This window comes from Cololabis saira, chromosome 3 (genome assembly GCF_033807715.1).
Source record: "Cololabis saira isolate AMF1-May2022 chromosome 3, fColSai1.1, whole genome shotgun sequence".
Lineage (NCBI taxonomy): Eukaryota > Metazoa > Chordata > Actinopteri > Beloniformes > Belonidae > Cololabis > Cololabis saira.
The window spans coordinates 36,394,054-36,415,323 of record NC_084589.1 but is presented as its reverse complement, the minus strand read 5'-3'; the positions used below and the strand labels follow the sequence as shown (position 1 = coordinate 36,415,323).

Below are 21,270 nucleotides of genomic sequence, written 5' to 3'. Positions count from 1 at the left end.
ATGAGGTTTGACCGAGATCTGACTGCATCCAGGGGACATTTAAAATCATCCCACTTCCTGCTCGTCTCTTAAGGTGTTTGCATAAAAAGACAGAAGTCTGGAGATGTTAAATTGCAATTTACCGATTAATGCTAAGTAAATGTCAGCGTGTGCTTATCGCAAAAGGAGGGAGGGCCATCCTAGCAATCCAAATATGGTGCAGTGGTGTGTGCGTGAGGATTGCTGCAGCTCTTTAAGCAGGGAAGACATACATATACAGGACCGTCTCAGAAAATTAGAATATTGCGATTTTCTTTTTCTTAATGCAATTACAAAAACAAAAATGTCATACATTCTGGATTCATTACAAATCAACTGAAATATTGCAAGCCTTTTATTATTTTAATATTGCTGAACATGGCTTACAGCTTAAGAAAACTCAAATATCCTATCTCAAAAAATTTGAATATTCTGGGAATCTTAAAATGTAAGCCATAATTGCATTACAGAAAATAAAATAACTTTATCACAATATTCTAGTTTTCTGAGACAGTCCTGTATATGGATTATGGACTATCTCCATAATTCAGAACAGATAAGAACAACTTTGCACAAGTCTCTTTTCGGCTTCAGATGAACAATTTTTCAGATTAAAACAAACCCAGTGTCGACTGAAACTTTTTCAGCAGTCTGTCAATGTGTACGTTAAAAGACCCAAATATTTTTAAGTAGTAACTCGTTCAAGACACGTACCGTCTAACGTCAAGATCGTGGAGACAAAAAACATTGAGACGAGAGCAAGTTAAGGTCATAAATTTGATCTTCTTTGAATTTAAAACTAGTTGTAACTCCAGCTGTGGTCTGGTATCTGTGGCCCGATTGAAAGAAGGTGCCATCGTATAAATAATTGTGTCATCAGCATATTAATGAAAATGTGAACGCCTCCCTTCACCTACGGCTGCAGGAATGAGGACGGCTGCATCGCTTCCATCAGAATACTCAAACTTTATTTATCAAAAACAAAGATATCTTCGAATGTTCTGCGAGGCTCCGTGAAGCCTTCCTCCTCGACCTCCACGTAAGCAGAGCCCTTCACCTGCTTCTCCTCACGCTCCTCCTCCACCTGCTTCTCCTCACGCTCCTCCTCCACCCACGTCAGTCCTCGGCCTCCGAACGGCCACTCCCTCTCCCCGACCGTCTCCTCAGGCCACGACCTCCACCTCATCATCTCTGGCGCCGCGGCGGCGGCGGTGACGGAGCCCGTCCTCCTCCTCGGGGAGGGGGTGGGCTTCACTCTGGGCTCTACTGTCCACGGCTCACTGGAGACCATTTGTGCTGATGAAACAAAAAAAACAAGCCTTGATACACTTAAAATTATAGTAGAAACACAAAAACATTTAATTTAAAGAAAATTAAAATTGGATCAAATACATCTGTGGTTTTGCTGCAGCCGACAACAATATGGGGAGAGAACTGTTTTGTACCACATCAGGTAAATTGAATATACACCCACAACTTTTTTTTTTTTTTTTTAAACCTTGTCTGCATATATATATATATATATATATATATATATATATATATATTAATAGTTAATACCAAGTCTGGTAAAACCCAAAGCATATATATGCATTTTAATCTTCTTAAAGCGGCACTATGTAACTTTTCCACCTTAATATCATATTTCCAGAGTCATTGTGATGGTACATCAACTTCCAACAGGTTTAATGAACCTCTGTCATGGTCTGAGGGGTCTGAATCTCCTTCACTGGCACTATGTAACTTTGAGGAGCATGGTAGGAACCCTGCCACACTAAAAAACTACAGATTTTTACGGCTTTGACTGCTTTACGGCATACGTCACTTCCCCCTCCTTCCCGATTCATAGTCGAGACGAAAATAGGCGGGGCGTGGAGCGCAGCTCCGCAGAAGCTGGTAACCCGTTGCTGCGTTGTGGCTGCAGCAGCTCCACACAACAGACGTGGGGAAAAGATCGCTAATGGTTTAACTTTTCACCGCTTTCCTGCTTGGAGGCAGAACCACGGAGGCCGGCCAAGTATCTGAGATAAAGTAAAAAAGAGTCGTTGGCTCGGTTGGATCGCGGCTGTAACGACCAAACATAACGTTCCTCAGTAAACAAACAAACACGCACACAGACGGGCGTCGGATCAAAACACGGGTTTATTAAACCACAAACAAACACTCACAGACCGGGGTCGGATCATTCAAACGGGTTTTATTCCTCACTTCTCCAGCTAAACGCAGTTGCTGGCCAGCTCTCTGCGGTGCGATTAATTTTGTTGAGGAAAAAATATTAACTATTTGATTTGTAGCTGCAGAGGAAAAAAATAATCTCACGAGGAAAACAAAAATATTGCTCACGCCTCGGAGCCTCTTCAGCATAATATAGCAGTCAAAAAAAAAGAAAAGAAAAGTAAGAGTAATACAAAACATGTACTGTATGTTGTACTATTATACTAATTTATTGAAACACATGGCGAGCCAAACATTTACCAAAGCAGCTGCCAAACACTCCTAAACAAGGTAGTAAGACGTGGGTTTAGTAGGGATTTCATATGGATCCAGACTGTTAATAAATAATTATTTTCTCCATATATCGCTCCCTGGCTTCCTTGTTTAAGGTATCCCGGTAAATTCCAGTTCCTTTCCAGCGGTTTAACATCTTTTTTTTTGCGTTCCGTCTGTTCACTTGGTGAAACAGAAAAGCGTCCCGTCTTCTCTCAAAACAAATGCACGCGATGGGACAGGAGTTTTCCGGCAGTACGCGCTGGTGCTCATGGGAAACGTAGTGTTCTTTCTGGTAAAACACTACCGCTTTTGTCCAAAAGATGCTGCCAAACTCAGAAAAGCTGAAAGTTATGTTGTGCTGCTTTAAACTCTTGAATCTTTTTTTTTTTTTAACATATATGTAAGAGGGATAGGGGGGTGGGGTGGAGGGGTGACATTCGCTGCTAATCTGAAATGAGAGAAATGTAAGAAAACACACAACAGGCACACAAGCCTTTGGAATCTGCAAGAAAGAAAAACAAAACGGACACGAGAATAGGCAGAGACACAAACAGTGACCATTCCTCTAAAACTCAATCAAGACTAAGCTACTGCTATTAACTCACTACCCAAAACTGCAGATTGAGTATGCAGGTGAGTGAGCAGGTGTGTATGTCTGTGTAACTGTGTGTGTGCAAAGTGAAAACAAGGTTTTATCTGAACTGCAACTATAGTGGAGGATGGAGGGCACAACCACACCACCCAAGAGACCAGAAGCCGACAAGGAACAAACCCACAACTGCATCATTGGGGGCGTGGTCTTTTGATTGGCAGCCAGCAAAGTCAATGACTTGTTGTCATCACCGTAACTACAAGACCTGCAGCCTCGACTTGGGACCTTTGACTAAAGACCCAACAGAACATAGTCTCTTAATTTAAACAGAATATGGCTTGTTGTGTTGTTAACAGAACTGAGAGACCGCTTTGACCACTTTAGGGTTGGCCTGGAAGATCTACCGCCCCGGGCAGAACTCAACTGGTTCTTGCTTCTGCGCTAGCAGCAGTCGGCTCAACAGCAGCAGGTGAAACAAAGATTTTTTTTGGACAGAAGTGATCAGAAGGCGTCAAGGCCCATTCGTTAGGCCCGTTTGCAGCCTGGTGCCGTGCAGGAAAAGGAAGGAGGGGCTTCAAACCAATGGGTGACATCACAAGGGGTTGTCCAGTTCCAATACAATCTGAGTTCTACAGACTATCAAACATTTTTTTTAAAACCACAGCAGAAGTTGATGCTCCCTGATCGTGCCTCCCCAAGAGTAAGACCCGGGAAGGGAGAAGAAGGAGGGAGGGATTTTAGATCACTGGCAGAGCGATAGACATACGACATATCAAATTATTACCAAGAGTAAGACATTATGATTTGAATGACGTACATCTGCTGTTCCTTTTACAAACTGCCAGAAAAAAACACCTCAAACAAGCAAAAAAACCTTTTGTGAATTATGAGGGATTTCTATTAGGTGCTTTTCTATTTGCAGTCAACGTATCGTTAAGAGCAACCCGTCAAACGTAGATTAGCCAGTGGCTGTCCCGCGGTTTCACAGGGACCAGAACTTCTGTAGATGGAAATCAGAAGATCCTGAACTCTTATTCATGGATATTATGACACAACAAAAACCAAACCGTGTGTTTGGAGTCGAGGTTTTCTGTATTTTTTGGAACGTATTTCTGTGATCTTTGCTGGTTTTGATGACATCATCAGAATGGAGCGGCGACTCACCTGGTGGTGCAGAGAAGCTGCAGATGGAGTCGCAGCAATCGCACACCGAGTCGGATCCCAGCAGCTCCCCCCACCTGAGGAAGACGACGAGGAGCTGATCCTGATGATAAACGTCTGATGGAGATCATTTCCTCCCTTCTGGGGAGAAACTCACCTTTTGGCTTGTGTGTCGTAACTGCAGGACTTGGCTGTAGGCGTGGGGATCGAACCGCCGACCGCCACGCTGCAGTGCATGTAGAGCTGCTGCAGACGGTCAATGAAACATCGACTCAGGAAAACAAACATTTAAGACTCGCAGCAGATCTCGCACCTGTCCCTCTGCTGCTCTGAAGGCGCCGGCCTCCACGGAGAACCTCACGGCGTTGTTTCTGTACGGGATGAAGGCTGCGCGGGTGTCCTCGTTTCCAACGGCACACCTTCATCATCAGGAGGGAAAAACTGAGCGTTTGGGAAAAACTGAGCGTTTTGGAAAAACGTTTTTAAAAGAGTTTAAGAGAGAGAAAGGGCCTATAATCTAAGGGGAGAACTACATTTTAGAACACAAAGTACGAACAACAATGAAAAGCATGTGCATATCGAACTGTGGAATGACTCTGTGGAACAGTTTGGAGCAGGAAATGAAACAAAGTAATAACATAAATCTGTTTAAAAAGAAATACAAAAAATTATTTATAAACAGGTAAATGGAAATGGGTTGACGGGGAGTGTGAGAAACAAATGAAACAGGGAAAAATGGTATATTATACTTGCTTAAGATATGTTTAGATATTTATGTAGTATATATTATCTGTTGAGAGGGATAGTTGAAATTATGTAATGTATGTTATATATTTATTGGGTATGTAACACATATATATTTATAGGGATATTTATGCAGTTTATATAGTGTATATTTATATAGATGTATATAATAGTTGTATTTTCTAGATATTGATATAATATGTATATTGTCTATATACTTATATGGATAATTATGTAATAATAGGCATGTTTACGGAGTATTTATATAGATTATATTATATGGATATTGTGTAGTTATAATACTGTAATAGCAATAATGTAAATCCATAGTGTTATAAAGGGGTAGGAACTAGGAAAAAGTGTACACTTCTTCCTACTCCTTTTTTTCGAACATATGTTTATATGAAGATGTAAATGTTTATCTTTTTATTATTATTTTTACTTTCATTTTATATACAGTACATGTTCGAAATAAAAATTCAATTTAAAATAAAGCATCAGAGGATAATTACCCGAAGTTTTTCACGACTGCAAACTGAGGCGTGGCGGTGTGGGACGTCCCAGCAGAGACGTAGCAGGTGTGGACGTACAGGCGTTGGTGGCGGGGCAGAGCCGGGGCCTCAGCCTGGAACCGGACAGGCTCCCAGGGCCCGTACTGGTCCGACGGGGAGAGCTGCTCCCACCGAGCTGAAAGACACAGAAGCAGAAACAGAAAATGGCAGTACTCGCTTGGAAACGTGAAGCCACAAGGTGTCCAAGTGTCCTCCATGAAAATAAAAAGTCCTTTCAGAAGTTTAAAGCGGTCAAGATGGGTGTTCTGGTCCTCGTGGACTCTCGTCCACCTGTAGATGGGTGTTCTGGTCCTCGTGGACAAGCGTCCACCTGTAGACAGGTGTTCTGGTCCTCGTTGACCAACGTCTCCAGGTGTCTCAGGTCTGAAGGTTTCTCCAGACTGCAGGTTCCAGATGTTTCCACAGATCAGGACACTTCAGAACAGTCCAGTGTTTGGTTCTGACTGGTTCTTGGCTGATTCTAGTTATGGGTCATTGTCCTGTTGAAGGACATGTGACCTGCAACTGAGACCAAGCTTTCCGACTCTGGACAGAACATTTGTCTCCAGGACGTCTTGATGGATAGATTCATGATGAACCACTCAAGCTTCAAAAGGGCTGCAAGGTTTTTCTTTGCCTTCATCGTAGCCTACTTTTTTTTTTTTTTAGGTGGTTGAACAAGTTAGTTGTGTTTATGGCGCTGAAACATCTTTAGAGCTCTCTGCATGTACGTGTTCCTGGTTAACACCTGTAAGAGACATACAGAGGATCACGGTGTTTATTTGTGTGTGTGTGTGTGTGTGTGAGGGGGGCGTTTCCCACGGGAGTAGGTGTGTGTGCGTGCGTAAAGGTGCGCTCTCACCAGGTATTTGAGATGAGATGAGAGAGAGTCAGGGTTGGCAGCCGTAATTTTTGTTGACCGCTTTTGTCATTTTTATTCACTCATTCATCACCCTTTTTGTTATCAGTTAAATCCACTGGTTTCTGTTTCTACCATATACCATTTTGTTGCGCTGTGATAGCCTGATGTTTTAAAACGATAAATGCGCGCAAAAGGCATCCTGGATCTCAGCTCATGTGTCACCATAACTAGCGCGTCATACAAATCTGAATAAGGATCCAACCTCACACTCTCCGGCGGCTAAGGAAAATGTTGGTAGCCGCAACATTTTGTCAACAAAAAAGGCGTTTAATGAAAATCATCAAGCCGCACTAGAAAGAACTAAGTCACCACGCACCGACTAGCCCGAGAACGAAGGAACCACAGCTAATTGTCACACCACGCCATCCACTCACCTGGGAACAGGTAGGACTGAACCTGTAAATGTTTGTGGATTGAGGAATCCGCCTCGATTGGAATACATTGTGCCAAATGAAGACGATGTATTAAACGGATGTTGCTGGCTGGATTGGCGCATTGAGGGTGCGCAGATTTCTCCGTGCTTTATTGGATTCTGATGTCGGGACTTTGTGGCATAAATAAGTGGCGGCTGATGCTGTCTGAAAGCCTAATGCTTGTTGAAATGTTCGGATCAATTTGCTCTGTCAATGAGTCAAATGCAATGTCTATGGATGAACTTTGAATGCGTTGATCTTTAATGCAATGTGATTGTTTTGCTTCGTACAAAATAGGCTACAATCTAAAGGAAATGAGTCAAATAAACGCTGTTGTTGAATGTTCAAACATGGAAAAGGAAAAAAGGCAAGTTAAAGTGACGGCCAAAGCTCTGGAAAATAAAATTGAACGGTTGCAACATGAGCGCAAAAGTGCCGTTAACAAAGTAAAGGCACTTATTCCGCAAATAAAATCAAAGGGATACGCAAATGAAATTCCCTCACAACTGTACAACTTGAATGCACTGTGTAAAACGGCCACTGACTTACACAATGAATTAATGCCACTGCTTCCTGATGAAGAGAAAAACCAAAACGAGTGGTTTTCTAGCATTATGGATTACAGTGATGCGTTCAAGGAACAAGTGGAAAAATGGATAAATGAAAATTTACATAAATCACCACTTCAGACAAATACTTCTGAGCAACCACCAAAGGAAATGAAACATGTGAAACAAGTAACTGATGGAAAGGGAGAAGATGTGTCTGTTGCTCATCCTCCAGTACCTGTTCCCACTAAAAGATCCTCAGGATGAACTACAGCCCTGTGACAGTGTCTCAAACGCAACCAAGAGATCATGCTCACATTATTCCTCATCCTTAGCCTCACGTTCTTCTGCTCGTTTAAAAACAGAAGCAAACCTTGCACTTTTGGTAGCAAAACAAAAGACATTAAAGGAAAAGCATGCATTGGATGAAGAGGAGTTAAAATTACGTAAAAGAAGAGAACAGCTTTTACTGGAAAATACAATCGCTGAGGAAATGGCAAAACTAAGTGTTATGAAATCAAAAGGCAGCGTTGGCAGTAAATCAAGGTCAAAGGTTTCAGATGGGATGAACTCATATTGTGAAAAGACGTGTTCAAAACAACTAGATGTCAACGCCACAGAATTTGTTCCATCAATGCCAGTTAAACCAAAGTCCAAAGCAATTGAAACCACACGGACAGATGTGAAGCCAAAGGTCACCCACTTACCTGATAAAGGACATCTCCCAGGTCCATCTTACATGCTCCAACGTTATTTAATGGCTCCTGGAGATCCAGTGACCAATGTTACACAAACTGACTCATCACAAAATGACAGTGTGCTAGACATAATGCGAAAACAAAACGAAATTACAACACTCTTAATACAACAACAATGCCTCTCAGCACTCCCAAAAAGGGAAATTCTCATTTTCGATGGCAATCCACTAAAATATCATTCTTTTATTAAAGCTTTTGAAAATGGAGTTGAGAAAAACACCCACAAGAACTGTGACAGACTCTACTTCCTCGAACAGTACACCAAAGGGCATGCAAGAGAGCTGGTGAGGAGCTGCCAGCACATTGAGTCGGACAGAGGATACCTGAGGGCCAAGGTCCTATTAAAAAAGCATTATGGTAATGAGCAGAAGGTGGCAGCAGCATACATGGAGAGAGCTCTGGTATGGCCCACTATCAAAACGGAGGATGTGAAGGCCCTGCAGGAGTACAGCCTCTTTCTACGTGGATGTTGCAATGCCATGGAGGATGTGCAGTATTTAAATGATCTGGACACACCCACAAACATGGTGGAAATCATCAGAAAACTGCCTTACAAACTCCGTGACCGCTGGAGGTGTCACGCATGTGACCTACAGGAAAGGTACAATAGGAGAGCACGGTTTGTGGACATTGTCAACTTTGTCGAAAAACAAGTGAAAATCTTGACAGACCCTGTGTTTGGAAACATTCAGGACACTGTTGTATCAACCAAACAAATCAAACACAAACCTCATCCTCGCTCCAGCGTCAGGGGAACCAGCTTCGCTACCACAGTAAATCATGTGGAGAAAACAGCTCAATCTGTAAATAAAGCCATGGACACAAAACCTTCAGCCAAAAAGATCTGTCCCTGCTGCACTGGAGGACACACATTGGATGTGTGTGCGCGGTTGGAAAAAATGGCACACAGACAAAATTGACTTCCTGAAGGAGAATGGTGCTTGTTTTCGCTGCCTGTGCATAGGGCACATCAGCAAGAATTGCCAAAGGAAGATTTCCTGCTCAAAGTGTGGCCAAAGACACCCGACTGTGCTCCATAAGGATAGTGTGGCAACTGCAGAACCGGCTGAGAGAAGCGTCCAGGTTACAGTGGACGGTACTTTGGTTTCCAGTGGGCTTACAGGGGCTGGTGAGATGGACTGCAAGCTTCCTATTGTGCCAATCCAAGTGAATGCGAAGAAGGGCAATAAAATCATTTTCACGTATGCCTTTTTGGACCAGGGAAGCACTGCCGTTTTCTGCACTGAGAGTCTGAAGCAGAAGCTCAATTTGTCTGGAAAGAGAGCCAACATTCTTCTCAGGACCATGGGGCAGGAGAGGGTGGTCAGTAGTTACATCGTGCCAGAGTTGGAGGTAGCAGCACTTGAAGATGACCGTTTCATCGAGTTGCCAAAAGCGTACACTCAGTTATCAATGCCGGTACACAAAGCAAACATACCCACAAATAAGGATCTGACAAGGTGGCCATATTTAAAACACATCTCCTTACCACAGATTGAGGCTGGAATTGAGTTGCTGATAGGAACAAATGTCCCACGAGCCATGGAACCACTGGAAGTCATCCGCAGTGAGCATAATGGACCTTACGCTATAAGGACGGCACTGGGCTGGACGATAAATGGACCGCTAACAGGAAATAGTGGAGAGGCCAATTATTGTGAGCAGACAGTGAATGTGAATCGTGTCTCCATTGTAAATTTGGATGAACTGTGGCAACAGCAATTTAAGATGGATTTTCCAGAATCTGCTGTGGAGGAACAAGTGGGTCCGTCCAGAGAAGACCTGAGGTTCATGGACATGGTCACAAAGTCAGCTAAGCACATCAATGGTCATTACCAAGTCGCCCTGCCTTTGAAAAGGTCAACTGTCAGCATGCCAAATAACAGGAAAGTAGTGGAGCAGCGTCAAAGCCATCTGAAGAGGAGGCTCCAGAGGGATCCAGTGTTGTACAAGGAGTACATCACCTTTATTAATGATCTGCTGGACAAAGGCTACGCTGAAAGAGTTCCTGATACAGAGCTGGAAAGAAGTGATGGCAGGGTCTGGTACATACCGCACCATGGGGTTTACCACCCAACAAAGAAAAAACTCAGAATTGTGTTTGATTGTGGTGCCAGTTACAAAGGACAATCTCTGAATGAAGAGTTGTTACAAGGGCCCGATCTAACCAGCTCACTAATTGGGGTTGTGACCAGGTTCAGGAGGGAACCTGTGGTCATCATGGCTGATATAGAAGCTATGTTTCATCAAGTGCATGTGCCCCCAGATGATGCTGACCTGCTGCGATTCCTCTGGTGGCCAAAAGGAGACTTTACCCAGGAACTACATGAATATAGGATGAGGGTACATCTTTTCGGAGCTACATCCTCCCCTAGCTGCGCCAATTTTGCCCTCCGTAAATGTGCAGAGGACTTTGGTCATGAGCATAAGAAGGAGACAGTGGACAAGCTGCAGCACTGCTTTTATGTGGATGATTGTTTGGTGGCTGTGGCAACAGAAGAGGAAGCACTGACCCTCTGTCATGAGCTCATGTCTCTGTGCGCTAAAGGGGGATTCTGTTTGACTAAATGGTACAGTAACAGAACTGAAGTGCTCAATGCCATTCCAGAGTCCCGCAGAGCTAAAAGTGTGAAGCAGTTGGACCTGGACCAGGAGCTTGTGCCCATGGAAAGAGTGCTGGGTGTAGAGTGGTGTATCAAGTCGGACACCTTCAAGTTCAAAATTGTATGGCAGGATAGACCACTCAACCGCAGGGCCATCCTTTCTACTGTGAGTTCTATTTATGACCCTCTTGGCATGTTAAGTCCCCTTGTTTTGACGGCAAAAAGGATCTTGAGGGATTTGTGCAGAAGAGGAATTGGCTGGGATGATCCCATACCAGAAACTGTCTCCAAAGAGTGGCGTAAGTGGGTGCAAGGGCTCCACCTGCTGGACAACTTTGAACTGCCCAGATGTTTAAAACCTCTGGAGTTCAGAGACGTTATTACCGCGCAACTACACCATTTCTGTGACGCTTCTGAGGAAGGTTATGGTACAGTCACTTATTTGCTGTTACAGAATGATGACCTCCAAATGCACAGTGCTTTCATCATGGGAAAGTCTCGTGTCGCCCCACTGAAGACAGTTACAATTCCAAGAATGGAACTGATCGCTGCAACAATGGCCAGTCGTATGGATTTCCTATGGAAGAAAGAGCTCCAAATGAGTCTTCAGGAATCTGTGTTTTGGACTGATAGTGCTTCTGTGTTGAAATATATTGTCATGAACTGACTTCGTCATGACAAAAATGGGAGACGACACACAGGGATAAATGTTCAAAACAATGTATTTATTTATAATTAAATCAATCAAACAGGTAAGGTGTGAGTCATCAGTTTGATCAGTGGTGTATGGCAGGTGTGGATGTGTGTAAGTGTAGTGTATGTGCAAGTGCAGAAAACTAAAGACAAACAAACTCAAAACAACCAAAAGAAAACCATGCTTACTGAGCAGGGGAGAGAGCCCAAATGGCCCTGACCAGCCTGCTTAAATATTGGGCCTGATTGGAGTCAGGTGTGCCTCCTCCTCTAGGCACACCCATGCAGGCTGGTCCCCTCCTCCTGCACATGAACAGAACACCCTGTTAAGACAGGGTGGGTCGTCACACCTCCCCCCTTAAGAGAGGAGACCAACAGGTACTCTGTAACTTCAGCTCACACATCATTTGAGACTCTACGGCTTCCTTTAGCAGAAAGTCTTTCTCTCTCTCGTGCCGCTCCTCCGACTTCTTCAGCAGCTCCTGTGCCTGATGCAGCTTTGCATCCACCAGCTGTTGCTGCAAGTCTTTGTGCTTCACCACTTTGTCGATGTGCTCCTCGCGCAGTTTGTACTGTTCGTAGAGTTTCTTGAGTTTTTCTGCCAGGTCTGCGTTCTCTTGTCGAAGGCTGGCGTTTCTCTCGTCGTGCTGCTCCATCTGAGTCTGGATGTCGTTCAGCGTCACCTGGAAATGAGAAGTCACCTCCTTCCTCTTCTCCTCCTCCAGCCGCGTTCTTTGGATTCCTTCCTCCTTGAGTGTCCGGTTGTGTCTTTGCAGCTCCCTGCAGAGGCTTTCCAGCTTGCTGCGGGCCAGGATGGCCTTGCTGTGCTCGTTCCTCAGGTTGTCTTTCTCCTGGACCAGCTGGTTCTGCAGCACCTTCATCTGCTTCTGAGTGTTACGGTTCTCTTCCAACAGTTCGGCGTACATCGTGCAAAGGCCTCCAAGCTTTTCCTCGGGGGTGCTCAGTGTGTTGAGGGTCTGCATGAGGAGGGTGATTTCTTTACCCAGACCTTTCACTTTCTTCTTCTTAGCATGGGTTACTGCGCATGCCGGCAAAACCTCTGTTTTTCCCTCTTGTTTACTTGGGTAAGATGAGACTGGGACCTGGGTAACCACATTTGGAGCTATAGCCTCAGCCCACACTTTATCCCCCGCCAAATCATTTCCAAGTATTACATCGACCCCTTCCACTGGTAACTCAGGCCGCACTCCCACCACCACCTCTCCACTGTCCTGTTAATATTGTGGGTCGTCACAATATTAACAATGAAAGCTTCAGATTTAAGGTGTTTGTTGCCAATTGTGTGTCAGGGATACTGAAATCATCTCACCCTGCTCAGTGGAGGTACGTGGATACAGCAATAAATCCAGCAGATGCAGCATCCCGATGGGTAACAGTGGAGGCATTTTTGCAAGACAGACTCTGGCTAATGGGTCCTCTGTTTCTTTGCCAACCTGAAACAGAGTGGCCTGTGAACCCTGAGCCCAATGTTCCCTCTAAACTGCGCGCGTGCGCAATCGCGCACTGCCCGCATATTCTCAGCGCACAAGAAAGTCTATCCAGCGCAGTGCTTTAAGTGGGCCGGTACGCGCCGGTACGGAGTACCCCCACTTCTCAATATTAGCCTCTGGCGTACTGGGACTTCTCATGAGCTCACAGTTCTCTGTTCTCTCCTTGTGATTTGGCTACAGTGGCGTCGCAACGCGACTGCCCCTCGTGACGTTCACTCGCAAAGCCTGATTTATGGTACCGCGCTAAATCGACGCAAGGCCTACGCCGTAGGGTACGCGGCAACGCGCAACGTACATGCGCGTCGCCGCGTACCCTACGGCGTAGGCTCTGCGTTGGTGTAACGCGGAACCATAAATCAGTTTACGGAGGTCCCGCGAGTCGAGAGGAGGAGAAGTATTCAAGGATTTGGGGAATACAAGGAGCTGTGGGGATCCCGGACACGAGAAAGTCTGAAGCCTCTGCTAAAAGCTATCCATACCATTGCTGTGTCTACCAGCAGTACTGGAGTTGAGGGGGGATGAGGGGAGATGGCACGCCCCCTGAAATAAAAACAGTCCAAATCATCCCCCCCCTGAAATAAAAACGGTTTAAATCATCCCCCCCTGAAATAAAAACGGTTTAAATCACCCCCCCCCCCCCCCCTGAAATAAAAACGGTTTAAATCACCCCCCCCCCCCCCCCGAAATAAAAACGGTCCAAATCATCCCCCCCTGAAATAAAAACGGTCCAAATCATCCCCCCTGTAAAACTGCCATCCCCCCTTTCCATCCCTTATGTCATTTCATCAATGAATGTGGTTTTACTGCTATTTCAACATTTAGACTCATCACCAGAAAAATAACACCAGAAAAATAACTTATTTGACAATTTTTACCTGTTTCAAGTAAATTTTCACTTGAAATAAGTAGAAAAATCTGGACAAGATTTATCTTCTCATTACAAGCAAAAAAAATCTTGTTCCACTGGCAGATTTTTCTACTTATTTCAAGTGAAAATTTACTTGAAACAAGTGAAAATGGTCAATTAAAACAAAATTTTGTCGACATTTCAACTTTTTTAATAAAATTTTTGACTTTTTTTTCTCAAAATCTCAACTTTTCTCTGGACATTTTGACTTTTTTTCTCTAAATTTTGACTTTTTTTCTCAAAACTTTTTTTCTCTACATTTCGTTTTTTTCTCTCAAAATTTCAAGAAAAAGTCGAAATTTTCACCTGTTTCAAGTAGATTTTCACTTAAAATAAGTAGAAAAATCTGCCAGTGGAACAAGACTTTTTTGCTTGTAATGAGAAGATAAATCTTGTCCCAATGGCAGATTTTTCTACTTATTTCAAGTGAAAATTTACTTGAAACAGGTGAAAATTGTTGTTTTTTCCAGTGACGAGTCATGTTTTAAGTGTAATGAGATACTTAAAAATAAAGCGTGCATATGTGATGTTGCTCACAGTCGTCCTCAGTTTGCTCAGGGAGCTTGTGTGTGTGCCCAGATACATGAAAAATTAGAGGGAACATTGCCTGAGCCTATGAGATATCTCTCCCAGGAAGACCGAGAGGTGAAGAAAAGTGTTACTGTTAACACTGTACAAACTGGAGAGGATCCCACTACTCACCTGATCCATCATTACTCCTCATGGATCCGATTAAAGAAAGCTGTGGGATGGTGGTTGAAACTAAAGGAATGGTTGTGGTCTTGTATCAACAAGAAGAAAAATACAGCCAATCAGAGTGAAGAGAGCACGACACAACAGAGAATGAAGGAGCAGAAAAGGTGCATCTTTAAAACCACAACTGTTCTGGGAGCTCTTACAGTGGAGGACATTGACAAGGCTGAGTTGGCCATAATTCAGTTTTGTCAGAGAAGAAAATTTATCGAGGAGTTCTCGTGTCTGGAAAAGGAACAAAATACCAAGAAAAGCAGTCGCCTGTACAAGTTGTGTCCAAGGCTGAAGGATGGAATCTTGCATGTTGGAGGACGGCTCAGTAAAGCAGCACTGCCTTTGGAGTCTAAACATCCCATCATTCTGTCAAAAGACCTTCATATTTCTACCCTGCTACTGAGAAATGTTCATCAAGAGGTAGGACACAGCGGCCGCAACCACATGTTGTACAAGCTCAGAGAAAAATACTGGATGACAGGAGTGAGCACTGCAATTAGGAGAGTTCTGTCGAAGTGCACCATCTGCAGAAGACTTAATGCCGCTCCAGTTTACCAGCAGATGGCAGACTTGCCCATAGATCGACTCAAACCTGATGAACCTCCATTTACCTGTGTGGGCGTTGACTATTTTGGACCCATCGAGGTGAGGAGCAGGAGGAGTACAGTGAAGAGGTATGGTGTCCTTTTTACCTGTCTCGCACTGAGAGCCATTCACATCGAGGTGGCATCTTCGCTGGATACTGACTCCTTTATAAATGCGCTGAGGCGGTTTATATCCAGAAGAGGACAGGTCCGTGAGCTGCGTTCTGACAATGGGACGAATTTTGTGGGAGCAGAACGTGAGCTGAAAACAGCAATAGCACAGTGGAACCAGGCACAAGTGCATGATGTGTTACTCCAAAAAGGGCATCAAGTGGACATTCAACCCCCCTGCTGGATCACACCATGGAGGAGTGTGGGAAAGGCTGATCAGGTCGGTGAGGAAAGTTCTGAACTCCACCCTCAAGGTGCAACGCCTCGATGAGGAGGGGCTCCACACAGTTCTCTGTGAAGTAGAAGCCATTATTAATAGCAGGCCCATCACCAAGGCCTCCACAGATCCCAACGACCTGGAAGCACTAACACCAAACCATCTGTTACTGCTTAAAACCCAAGCTTCATTACCACCTGGAGAGTTCCAAGCAGCGGATATGTACGTACAGAGAAGATGGAGACAAGTCCAGTACATATCTGATCTGTTCTGGAAGCGCTGGATAAAGGAGTACCTGCCTCTGTTACAGGAACGACAGAGATGGACTGGAGTCCAGAGGAACCTGGTTGCAGGAGAACTAGTTTTGCTTATGGACAGTACTGCACCTCGTAATTCCTGGATGATGGGACGTGTCTTGCAAACTTTTCCGGATCGCAAGGGATTTGTACGTCAAATTCGGATCAAGACAAGGACCAGTTGCTTGGACAGACCCATATCCAAGGTGTGTTTGTTGCTGGAGAAGGAGGAGGCAGCATCAGGACGTTGCTGACCTCTACAAGGATTTTGTGTTTTCCAGACTCAGCCTTATCGGTCATGGAGACGAAGAAGAAGGAATACTTTTGGACTTGAACAATTTTTTGGACATTTTTGCATTTGATGACATTGATATGATGATTTATTATGTCTCTTATTGTATTTGGAAATGTGAATTATTATGTGGGACCTAATAATTAGGGGCTGGTGTGTAAGAGACATACAGAGGATCACGGTGTTTATTTGTGTGTGTGTGTGAGGGGGGCGTTTCCCACGGGAGTAGGTGTGTGTGCGTGCGTAAAGGTGCGCTCTCACCAGGTTTTTGAGATGAGAGAGAGTCAGGGTTGGCAGCCGTAATTTTTGTTGACCGCTTTTGTCATTTTTATTCACTCATTCATCACCCTTTTTGTTATCAGTTAAATCCACTGGTTTCTGTTTCTACCATATACCATTTTGTTGCGCTGTGATAGCCTGATGTTTTAAAACAATAAATGCACGCAAAAGGCATCCTGGATCTCAGCTCATGTGTCACCATAACTAGCGCGTCATACAAATCTGAATAAGGATCCAACCTCACACTCTCCGGCGGCTAAGGAAAATGTTGGTAGCCGCAACAAACACCACTTGACCTAATTCTGAAATATTCCCAGACAACGGATGATTATCAGCATTGAGGGACAAGCACCTCGTTCTTTACTGTGGCAGACATTTAAATTGTTTTTCGATTTCTCTTTTAGTTGCAAATCCAGACAGTGTCTAGTAAAATTCAGGCGAGTGAGCTGTAATTGGCTCATGCGGCCTGACACACACACACACACACACACACACACACACACACACACACACACACACACACACACACACACACACACACACACACACACACACACACACACACACACACACACACACACACACACACACACACACACACACACACACACACACACACACACACACACACACACACACACACACACACACACACACACACACACACACACACACACACACACACACACACACACACACACACACACACACACACACACACACACACACACGAGCATCTGATTTTTTTTGCTGATTTTTTCGCCCCCCTATTTTGGAAGCCAAAATCGTTATCAAATTCAATTAATTGTGCTGCCGTAATACAAATAGTCACATGACTGGCTGCAACGACCTTTTCCAGAATTTTAGATACAAAAGGATGTTTGGAAATTGGTCTATAATTAGCTAAAATGTCTGTGAGTGAGGTCAGCTCAGGGAGGTCTATAGGATCTAAGCAGTCTAGAGTCAAGTCAGAGCCTAAGAGTTGTGACTCTTTGTCAGCCTGGCTACAGTGCTGAACAGAAAACGTGGGTTACTTTTGTTATCCTCTATCAACGATGAATAATAAGCTGTTCTGGCTTTGCGAAGGGCTTTTTTATAAACTATTATGGCGCTTTTCCACTAGTACCTACTCAGCCCGGCTCGGCTCAACTCCAACTCCACTCCACTTTCCCACTAAGGGTCCACCCCTGCAGAGTAGATACTTTTTCTGTAACTACTCTGCCGAGGTTCTAAGCGGCTGAGTCGGGCTGCATCATTATTGTCAATGTGCAACTGGCTGTACGACACTAACTTAGGGACTGTCTACAAATTACAGTCCCCATATAAAAATATGATTCATTATATTTATGAATAAAAGATGCAGCTTTATTTTGAAAATGAAAGTGTTTCTACTAATACATTTTCAAATGGAATTTTGTAACACTTTTTACAAGATAACTTTTCAAAATTAAATTTGTAATGTCCTTTTATTCATCATATTAATGAGCCACAGAAGTCACAGAATGAGTTGTGGTGATGAAGAAAATGAAAACACGGTCTGGATAAGTTATTAATTTTATTTATGAGTCAAAAAGTGCCGCTTTATTTTGAAAATTAAAAATAATTTTTGCCAATCCATTTTAATTTGAATTATGGTGCAGAATTTCTTCCTTAAATTCCAAGACACCTTTAACCAAGTCGCTATGGTCAAATTATTTTCAGTCCATGTGTGTTAGAAGTGCAGCATGACAGCAGTGAGGAGAGCGGTAAGAGTCACAGGGAGGTTTTGGGTGTTCATCTCAAATGTTCAGGGTGCAGATTATGCTATATTCTCAAGTAAAATATGCACTATCACTGTCTTTAATAGGAACTGTGAATTTTCTGAAGCAAAGAAATCAGCAGGAAGTTAAACAATTACCATTTCGTGGTGTCAGAATGAAGTTCCTCATTTCTTTGAATCCCTTGCGCATCTGCACCTTTGGAGTGAACCCGACTTTGTAAGAGAAAAGGTACCTAGACAGTTAAGCATATGGCGCACAGCTTTAAAAATAAATAAACAACAGGTTTTGGCACCAGTGAACATTATAGAGATGGATAACCACACCGAGAGCCAGTCTCACCTGTCAGAATAACAAGCGACAGGTAGGCTGAAGGGCAGGGCTCGTCTGATCGGTCCTGGAGGCCTCGGCGGGTCATAATGCAGGATGTTATAGTAGACCAGCTTGTTATCAATCACCTGCAAACAGTCAGTGAATCCCGAGGTTTACTTTTTTCGCCCCTTCCATAGAGTGATGCCCTTTCTTATGCCTGTTTGGAGGATTAAAACGATTCTGAGTGCTGTGAAAGCAACGTGATGTTTACAAGCCCTGAGCGAGCCCCAGGTTCAAAGCTCTGCTGAAAACAACGTGCCCGCAGTTCATTATGAGCACACAGCTCACAACAAGAGGGGTTGTTAGTTTAGGCAAACATGTTCATCTAAGTGGGTCTGAACCAAATGAAAAGAAATAAAGAAAACAGTAATAAATCAATGATCTGCTGTTGCTCCCCGGTCCAGGTGCTGGTGAACATTTGCATCCCTGCACAGTCAATTACAAATGAATGCATGAAAATATTCATCATGATTATTGCTATTACATACTACAATCGTAGCTTTAAAAGTATTTCATGTTTAATATTACGGCCAACCGCACTGACTGTTTATTCACTTGTAAATTCTGTCAATTTTCTCTTTTTTTTGTAAATTTAACTTTGCAACTTTCACATTTTTTTTTAACCTTTATATTTTAACTTGCAAGCGTCTAAAAGAGCAGATGAGGATGCATTTCACCGCATGTTGTACTGGTAAAACTATGCATGTCACAAATAATGTTGGATTTTTAGTTAATTACTGCAAACTGATGTGATTTCACTCAATTTATGTAATGCACACACACACTTATACATACACCAAAAGTTGGGACACAGCTTCTCATTCAAACAAATTGGGAAGTGTGTCCAAACTTTTGGTGTGTACTATATACAGTACTCGAGTTGAGGGGGGATGGCATCCCCCCTGAAATAAATATGGTCAAAACCATCCCCACTGTAAAACTGCCATCCCCCCTTTCCATCCCTTATGTAATTTCATCAATGAATGTGGCATTACTGCTATTTCAACATTTTGAGTCATCACCAGAAAGATAACTTATTTGATAATTTTCACTTGAAATAAGTAGAAAAATCTGCCAGTGGGATTTATCTTCTTAAGCAAAAAAAATCTTGTTCCACTGGCAGACTTTTCTACTTATTTCAAGTGAAAATCTACCTGAAACAGGTGAAAATTGTTGTTTTTTCCAGTGATGAGTCTTGTTTTAAGTGTAATGAGATTTTTTTTACTAAAATGAGACATTTTAACTAGAAATAAGACAAATATTCTTGTTAAGATTTTGAGTTTTTGCAGTGATCCATTTTACTTATCCTGTGGATAAGTAAAGGACAGAGGCATATTGAATAGTTCAGAAAACGTTTTTTTATTTTTGTGTTTTGATGTATTTGATGTAAGCCCAATGGATATTTAAAGCTTACAGAAGGCTGCATTTAACTGCTGCTATGTCATTCCTGCAGTATTTCTGCAGGTGTTTTGGTCAGTGCTATTATTTGTAATATATATTATATTATTTGTAATCAGCACAAATTATCTGTCCCCATATGATAAAATCCACCACCCCCCCTGATATTTTTTTTTTTTTTTTTTTTTACACAATACAATATTCAATTGCGATTAAACTTTGAATTTGCATCCCCACAACCCAGAACTGTGGAGCCCGCCTTCCTTCTGCCGGAGGCGTCACGGGACTCACCGTGTGTTCGGTTCCACACAGACCGAGATCATAGTCGAAATAAAGGTGTTCCGTCGTGGATCTACTGGGCCGACACGTTCCCAGCCGCAGAAGAGAGGGCGGCCCGTCGGGGCCTACGATGCTCCTGTCCACCTGCAGCCGCAGCTTCTGGTCCTCGCACACCGTTGCCACGGCAACGCCGGGGATGCTGGCGGGGCTGATGTTTGGCCACACCGGGAGGAGGAGTTCCCGTACGGGCTTGGGCGGAGGCGCCGCAGCGGGGCCCCTCACCGAATAGTGAAACTCCTTCTCCACCAGCGGCGAATATGACTTCACAAACACGACCGGAGTTTCCCTCCGGTCAACCCTCCTCATCACCGGGAGGGTTGGACTCGAGTCCTCGGCGGTCAGGGTTCCTCCGGCGGCGGAGGACAACAGAACGAGCAGCAGCAAGCACACCATGTTCATAAGTGAAACACGACATGTTTTAGGCTGATCTTTAGGCTCGTGCCCGCTCTCAGTTTCTGCGGCTCTAATTAAGAGCAGCTGGGACAGAAGAACCAGCTGGCCTAAACAGACACAAAATGGCGCCCCCTGGAGGCGCCGGCAGACACAAAATGACGCCACCTAACGGCGTTGGCATAAACAGACACAAAATGCCGCCTTAATAATTATTCCCAACTACTTATTCTCAAAACTTGGAGGCCTTAAATCTGTTCTCCTTATTATTATTATAAAATTGAAAAAATCCCCTTAAAATTATCTAATTTCCATAAACAAGTGCTCCTTTCCTGGTCTTTAATCTATAAACACAACTTCTCCCCCCACTATACTACATCTGGAACAATAGAGACATATTATAACACAAATCATTGTTCTTCCAAAACTGGTTCGTCCATGGAATTTATCTGGTTAAGCAGCTCCTCAATTCAAACGGCACTTTAATGTCATACTCAGAAATCGTAGACAAGTATAG

General features: G+C 43.6%; 2 protein-coding genes across 2 annotated transcripts; both read right to left on the bottom strand.

The window, feature by feature from the left end:
- Nucleotides 1–985: 985 nt before the first annotated feature.
- Nucleotides 986–20,756, bottom strand: zp3d.2 (zona pellucida glycoprotein 3d tandem duplicate 2). The gene is made up of 8 exons (XM_061717970.1): nucleotides 20,316–20,756; nucleotides 18,597–18,712; nucleotides 18,395–18,489; nucleotides 5,518–5,692; nucleotides 4,575–4,680; nucleotides 4,419–4,504; nucleotides 4,265–4,338; nucleotides 986–1,314 (listed from the first exon to the last, which is right to left on the bottom strand). Exons 1-8 carry the CDS (start codon nucleotides 20,754–20,756, stop codon nucleotides 986–988), a joined length of 1,422 nt encoding a protein of 473 aa, XP_061573954.1.
- Nucleotides 11,724–12,688, bottom strand: LOC133441135 (alpha-taxilin-like). The gene has a single exon (XM_061718528.1). It carries the CDS (start codon nucleotides 12,474–12,476, stop codon nucleotides 11,838–11,840), a length of 639 nt encoding a protein of 212 aa, XP_061574512.1. The 5' UTR covers nucleotides 12,477–12,688; the 3' UTR covers nucleotides 11,724–11,837.
- Nucleotides 20,757–21,270: the final 514 nt, after the last annotated feature.